Source organism: Bison bison, unplaced genomic scaffold (assembly GCF_000754665.1).
Source record: "Bison bison bison isolate TAMUID 2011002044 unplaced genomic scaffold, Bison_UMD1.0 scf7180017864212, whole genome shotgun sequence".
NCBI lineage: Eukaryota > Metazoa > Chordata > Mammalia > Artiodactyla > Bovidae > Bison > Bison bison.
The window spans coordinates 3,035,069-3,042,383 of NW_011494784.1; the positions used below are offsets into that span (position 1 = coordinate 3,035,069).

The 7,315-nt window shown below is 39.1% G+C and overlaps 1 protein-coding gene across 1 annotated transcript in view; it reads left to right on the plus strand.

Moving 5' to 3' along the window:
* Positions 1-953: 953 nt before the first annotated feature.
* PCSK5 (proprotein convertase subtilisin/kexin type 5) overlaps positions 954-7,315 on the plus strand; it is a 610,290-nt gene continuing 603,928 nt past the window's right edge. The window contains exon 1 of the mRNA XM_010844912.1: positions 954-992. Coding sequence (XP_010843214.1) covers positions 954-992 — 39 coding nt within the window. The remainder of the gene's footprint in view (positions 993-7,315) is intronic.

The window sequence follows — 7,315 nt, forward strand, 5'->3', positions numbered from 1 at the left end:
TTTTAAAGCTGATTAATACCCAATTGTATTTATGTACCACATTTTCTTTATCCACTCATCCATCGATGGACACTTAAGTTGCTTTCATGTCTTGGCTGCTGTAAATAGTGCTACTATGAACATTGAAGTGCATGTATCATTTCTAATTGGTTTTTGTCTTTTCTGGATATATGCCCAGGAATGGGCTTGCTGGATCACATGGTAACTCTGTTTTTAGTTTGATGAGCCTCTATACTGTTATATACTGTGCAGTTTTTCACCGTCTCCTTTCACAGGAGAAGGTGTCCAGCCTACAGCTCCCTCAGTTACATTCATTTAGTCATGTCCACAGGCTGAAATGAATGGGTTATCTGTGACTCCCAACTCTGAGTTCAGTTCAGTCACTCAGTTGTGTCCAACTCTTTGTGACCCCATGGACTGCAGCACTCCAGGCTTCCCTGTCCATCACCAACTCCCAGAGTTTGCTCAAACTCATGCCCATAGAGTCAGTAATGCCATCCAACCATCTCATCCTCTGTCATCCCCTTCTCCTGCCTTTAGTCTTCCCCAGCATCAGGGTCTTTTCCAATGAATGGGCTCTTTGAATCAGGTGACTAAAGGATTGGAGCTTCAGCTTCAACATCAGTCCTTCCAATGAATATTCAGGACTGATTTCCTTTAGGATGGACTGGTTGGATCTCCCTGTAGTCCAAGGGCCTTTTGAGAGTTACTCTGAGTTACTAGGAGCCAAACTTTCTCAATGAGCTCAGATGGGATGTCCTCTGGTGGTATAACAGGCAGTCAGTGTGGGCACATAGTGTGGTAGATAGGACAACATGTGACACAGACACGGATATCTGCCTTCCATTTCTGTGAGGAGTTAGGGACCATTGACTGAAAAAAACAATACACAACCTAAAAGTTGAGAATTGTGTTTTATTTTGTGGACAAAACTGAGGACTTAAACCTCGGACATGGCCTGTCAGATAACTCTGAGGGACTGCTCCAAAGAGGTAAGGGAGGAGCCAGGATGCACAAGAGGTTTCACCACAAGGACCAGGTAGTTGGAACTTCAAAAGATCACTACTAAAGAAAACCAACCATCTCAAGTTAGTAAATTTAGCACTTTTCTGAGTATGGAAGACGCAAGAGTCTGGGCTCATTGAAATCATTCCCTTGATTAGCACCTTGGCTGCCTGGGGCCCATGTCCTGCTCTCTCCCATCCTGAGTCCCCTCAGGGTGCACCTCTGGGGGCAGCCGCAGTGGCCATGGCTTGGCAGCAGGCAGCCGTTTGTCTCCATCCTGAGTTCCCTCAGGGCTCACTGGGTTGGCTGCGGTGGCTTGATGGCTGCAACACCCTTTGTTTACTGATAGGGCAGCCAACATTTGTCACTCACAGGCAGTTTTCAGAGAGAAGGGGAATATTTAGCAAATATCTGCACAAACATTAAAAGACTTGCCTTTTTTTTCTTTTACATAATAATGGCTATAAAAGATAATGTCTACTCAGTGAAGAATTTAACTCTTTTATTCTACCAAAATGCATGTAAGCAGATGGTCCCATGGTCAACACTGGTCCAGCCTGAGAGAGACCTTGGTGTGGAGAAAGGTGACTTGAAAGAGGCCAGACCTACAATCATAAGGAAAACGCAGCTTGCTGTCTCAAGGTCTCCTGACACTTCTCTTCCATGGCCTAACAACAGAGTTTTTATAGGATTCTTTCTGCAGTTAGTGGGAATTTGAGTTCAAACTTAAATATTAGCAAAGATAAAATTTTATCTAGAACTTTGCACTGTTTCTTTTTTAAACCATTAAAATTTATAGCTGAGTTGAAGTTGGCTTAAAGTATAACAAAACATGGGTTATTCCCTTGAGATAATACTTTGGGAATATACAAAACAGTTGATAAAGCCTGAAGGCATTTTCCATCTTGATGTGCTGACTTGATGATGAATTTAAACCTTCACCACAGTCTTTATCAGAATGTTGTTATATATTTTTTGAAATTATGTATCATCTGCCTCCCTCCGATTTTTATCCCCAACTCATTCAGGATAAACTGCCTCTTCAATTTGTTTGTAACTTCCCAGTTTCCTATGATGGACTCCAGGTCTCAAAAAGTAGCTTTTAGAAATCATTTATGTTAAAAAATAATCCATTTGTTTTAGAGACATAGGCTGAATTATATTAGGATAAAATTACATGATATGTGAGATTTGCCTTAAATCCTTCAGTAGAGAAAAACAATAAGGGTACTAATGAAGATAATGTGATAAGGTCTATGTAATCAGTGTATAAAGATGTGCTGTACTATTTTCTCTGATTTTGTGGATATTTAAAATTTTTAGCAATAGCAGCACATCTTAATAATACAAAACAACATGATCTAGTCCAGCCATTCTTCCGATGTTAGAATTTTTCCTTAATACTCCTGGCCATGTGTTTGTTGTTGAGCTTCTGCTTAAAAATCATAAGATCAGAACAGGGACTTAAGGTCCACAAGAGTAGAATAGTTACAGTCTGGTTAAGAAAAAGTTTGCAGACCTCCATTCTAAAGGATGCAAGATGACAGTAAACAGATCTTCTAAGGCAGTCCATTCATCTTGGGAAAATTGTTGACTGTTTCACACTGTATTAACATTTATTTACCTGAATCAACTATTACATCACACTTCTATGACCAACACTGGCAAAAAAAAAAAAAAAATTGTCATGTCAACATTTTCAGAACTCTAGAAATTAGCCAAAGTATTGTAACAATCCAGGGATAGTTTGAGAGAAACAGCCAAATATCAGGAAAAGCAACAAGCTTTGTGGCATTTTAACTTGCTCTATTCCCATTCCCCACTCCATGGTTTCACAGCAGCCTTGAAAACCAGCATGTCCACAATCACATGAAAACCAGCAACTCAGCAGCCTCTGGAAATGACAGAAAGGGGATGAAGATCCTCCAAAGCCCTTCTTCCAGAGAACTATCATTTGTTCTATCTAGCATTTCCCTGGAAAACCTCACTTGAATGGCTTGTCTTTATTTCAGAGCTCTACTCATTAATAGATTTTCCTCCAGTGGTATTTGCAGAAAAAAATGATATGTGTCAATAGTTTAATGATGAAACTGCCTGAGGTAGAGATAACAGTTGGGGCAAATGGTAAGCTGACAAAAATAGTTAAAAGCTGCAGGATGAGATATCTATAAAGAGGTTTTGAGAGCTCCCACATATTCTGGGGAATCTAGAAGACTACACATGTGTAGGGATGTGTGCATGCCCAGGGCTGTGTGTCTACTTAGGAAAGACCTGAGAAAGCCTTAAGTACACATATACATGGCTGACGGTGAGACCATCTCAGTTATAAGTGAAGGAAAAGGCAGAGCGGCACCCTGAGCCCTGAAGGCACACAACACACACCCAGAACATCTCAGCAATGGCTGGAGACCTACTGGTTGCAGACATTTTAGGAAATCTCTGTCCATGCATTAGCTGACCACTAAAGCAACCCAGTAGAGATTTTGGTGGTTGCAAAGGACAATAACTAGTCTAGAAAAGTCACTAAACAGCGACATTAGCAACAACAATGGTAACAAACTCTGGGGAAGAAGAATTTCCAGAATTGCCACACTATGTTGTTAAAAATACCCATTTTCAACAACAAATTTTTAGACATACAGACTGTCAACTTAAAGGAAAAAAATGCACAATATGAGAGTGGTGGGTTTAACTTTTATTCTGGGGACCTTTCTAAGGACTACACCTTGGAAGACAACCTCTCAGTAGCTCTGAGGGAACCGCTCCCAGAGTTAGGGAGAAGGCAGTGTATGTATGATTTTTGGCTAGAGAATCCATGCTGACAAGCAAACATCTTGAATTAAAGATGGCTGCTAGTCACAAAGAATGGTTATCTCAAGTTAATGACTTTAGTTCTTGTGTATGTATATATGTATGTGCTGCGACTGGACTGGCTTCTTCTAATGGACCACTGCTACTCTTACTATTCTGCTGTGGTCCAGGAAGTGATTCTCCCTTGTTGTATCTTCTCGTATCTAGAGTCATACTCTTATAATCATTTAACTCTTATATAGAACAGTATATTTAGAGAATCTTTCAGGTCACTTAATCATCATTATTTTTGTTGAATGCTCAGTTACACATTAGGTAATATAAGAAACAACAATCTTGCAAAATAGGCAAAATACAAGTAATAGTTACATTAATAAGGTCATAAGTAAGAATTTAAGTCAAGAATTTCAGAAACAAACCATATCCTTAAAGGATCACTAAGGCTGGAAAGATGATCACTTAAAGCAGAAACCTGATATTTTTAATGTAGGTCATTAAATGAATTATATTCCTTAGTATGACTTAATCATTTCCAACATAAAGGGGGCCGTTAAATTTAAATAACTGGAGCTTGGTGTTACCTGTATAAATTCATCCCATAACTGAGGGGGAGTCCCTCCTGATAACTGGGAAGTTATGATTTTTGATTTTACCAAAATTTAGCTTATTGCTCTGAATAAGCTTCAGTAACTTTTAAAGAAAATTTATTTTTATGGCCAGGGTCAGAGAAAATATGATTGGCTGGCCAAATGAGAGAATCTCACCTAGTAATATCAATAGTGGTTTGAACAGAACTGTAACTCCCCTTTTCTAAAATAAATTTTCTAACAGTCATCTAATCAGAGAAATCCACCAAGGTAAACCAGAAGTACCGAATGTAGGTAATTGACCACAAACTAACAAATTGAGTTAATTTAAAAAACCTGTATAGGGTCATGCCTATGATAGAAAAATATATGCTTTGTGTACAAAAGTCCAAGAAATCAAGAAAACATAAATAATCCTTCAGGTCAGGTCCAGCATCTTGGGACAGCTATCTATTAGTATTTCTGTTGTCATTTTGTTCCGGTGTGAGTGTTGTTGGTCCTCTGAGCATTGTTTTAAAGTAAGTTTGAAGTCCACAATTCTCTCTATAGATCAGTCAGGTGCAGGGGGCCTTTTAAGTTTGTTGATCAGTTGCTCAGTCATGTCCAGCTCTTTGTAATCCCATGGACTGCAGCATGCCAGGATTTCCTGTCCTTCACTGTCTCCTGGAGTTTGCTCAAATTCATGTCCATTGAATCAGTGATGCCACCCAACCATCTCATCCTCTGTCATCCCCCTGTCCTCCTGCCTTCAGTATTTCCTGCATCAGGGTCTTTTCCAATGAGCCAGCTCTTTGTATCAGGTGGCCACAAGTATTGGAGCTTTAGCATCAGTCCTTCCAGTGAATATTCAGTGTTGATTTCCTTTAGAATTGACTGGTTTTATCTCCTTGCTGTCCTAGGGACTCTCAAGAGTCTTCTCCAGCATCACATTTTGAAGGGATTAATTCTTTGGTGCTCAGCCTTCTTTATGATACAGCTCTCACATTCGTACATGACTACTGGAAAAACCATAGCTTTGACTATGCAGACCTTTGTATGAGCTAGTTAGGAGTACCCAGTAAGGGCCCTTGGGGCTTCACCAATGGCTCAGCAGTAAAGAATCCACCTGCAATACAGGAAACACAGGAGACACAGGTTCAGCCCCAGCATTCTTGCCTGGAGAATCCCATGAACAGTGGAACCTGATGGGCTATAACCCACAGGATGGAAAATAGTCAGACATGACTGAATTGATGGAGCACACATGTGCAATAAGGGCCCTTCCATCTATGTAGGAGAGAATGCTTTATATGGGTCATTTTCAGCATATATAATCTGGTTGTAGGTCATGGGGCATCTAATCTTCATCCAAAGATAGAATACTATGATAAGCTTCAGAAACAAGCTTAGAATGTCCTTTTAATAATTTAATTAAACTTTTGCAATATCAAGGCTATGGTTTTTCCTGTGGTCATGTATGGATGTGAGAGTTGGACTGTGAAGAAGGCTGAGCACCAAAGAATTGATGCTTTTGAACTGTGGTGTTGGAGAAGACTTTTGAGAGTCCCTTGGACTGCAAGAAGATCCAACCAGTCCATTCTGAAGGAGATCAGCCCTGGGATTTCTTTGGAAGGAATGATGCTGAGGCTGAAACTCCAGTACTTTGGCCACCTCATGTGAAGAGTTGACTCATTGGAAAGGACTCTGATGCTGGGAGGGATTGGGGGCAGGAGGAGAAGGGGATGACAGAGGATGAGGTGGCTGGATGGCATCGCTGACTCAATGGATGTCTCAATGAACTCCGGGAGTTGGTGTTGGACAGGGAGGCCTGGCATGCTGTGATTCATGGGGTCGCAAAGAGTCCAACATGACTGAGCGACTGATCTGATCTAATCTGAACATAGCAAAAAAGAGCTATCTAGGAAGTGAGTCTTAGGCAACAACTCAAAGACAATTAACAACACTAGAACTTCATATTCACAAAAGTATATTATTCAAAGATAGTTTTTCTCTAAAAATCACTTTCATTTTTAACAAAGATAGCCAAATTAAGATATTCTCAAAGCAAGTCCAAATGGTGGCCCATAAAACAAATCTTACTAAATTTTAAAGGATGGATAGCATAAAAAGCTTATTCTCCAATCACAGTAGAATAAAATTAGAACTCAAATAGAAGAATATTTGATATATTCACAAACATATGGACATTAAGCAACACACTCCCAATAATACATCAAAGAAATCACAAGGGGCATTTTGAAATATCTTGAGATGAATTAAAACTAAAACTCAACAAAACTTACAGGATACTCTAAAATAGTGTTTAGAGATTGCATTGAATCTATAAATTGCTTTGGGTAGTATACTCATTTTCACTATATTGATTCTTCCAATCCATGAACATGGTATATTTCTCCATCTATTAGTGTCCTCTTTGATTTCTTTCACTAGTGTTTTATTAGTTTTCTATATATAGGTCTTTAGTTTCTTTAGGTAGATATATGCCTAAGTATTTTATTCTTTCCATTGCAATGGTGAATGAAATTGTTTCCTTAATTTCTCTTTCAGTTTTCTCATTATTAGTGTATAGTGGTCAACCACTTGTAAAAGAATGGAACTAGAACACTTTCTAACACCTTACACAAAAATAAACTCAAAATGGATTAAAGATCTAAACATAAGACCAGAAACTATAAAACTCCTAGAGGAGAACATAGGCAAAACACTCTCTGACATACATCACAGCAGGATCCTCTATGACCCACCTCCCAGAATATCGGAAATAAAAGCAAAAATAAACAAATGGGACCTAATTAAACTCAAAAGCTTCTGCACAACAAAGGAAACTATTAGCAAGGTGAAAAGGCAGCCTTCAGAGTGGGAGAAAATAATAGCAAATGAAGCAATGGACAAACAACTAATCTCAAAAATAT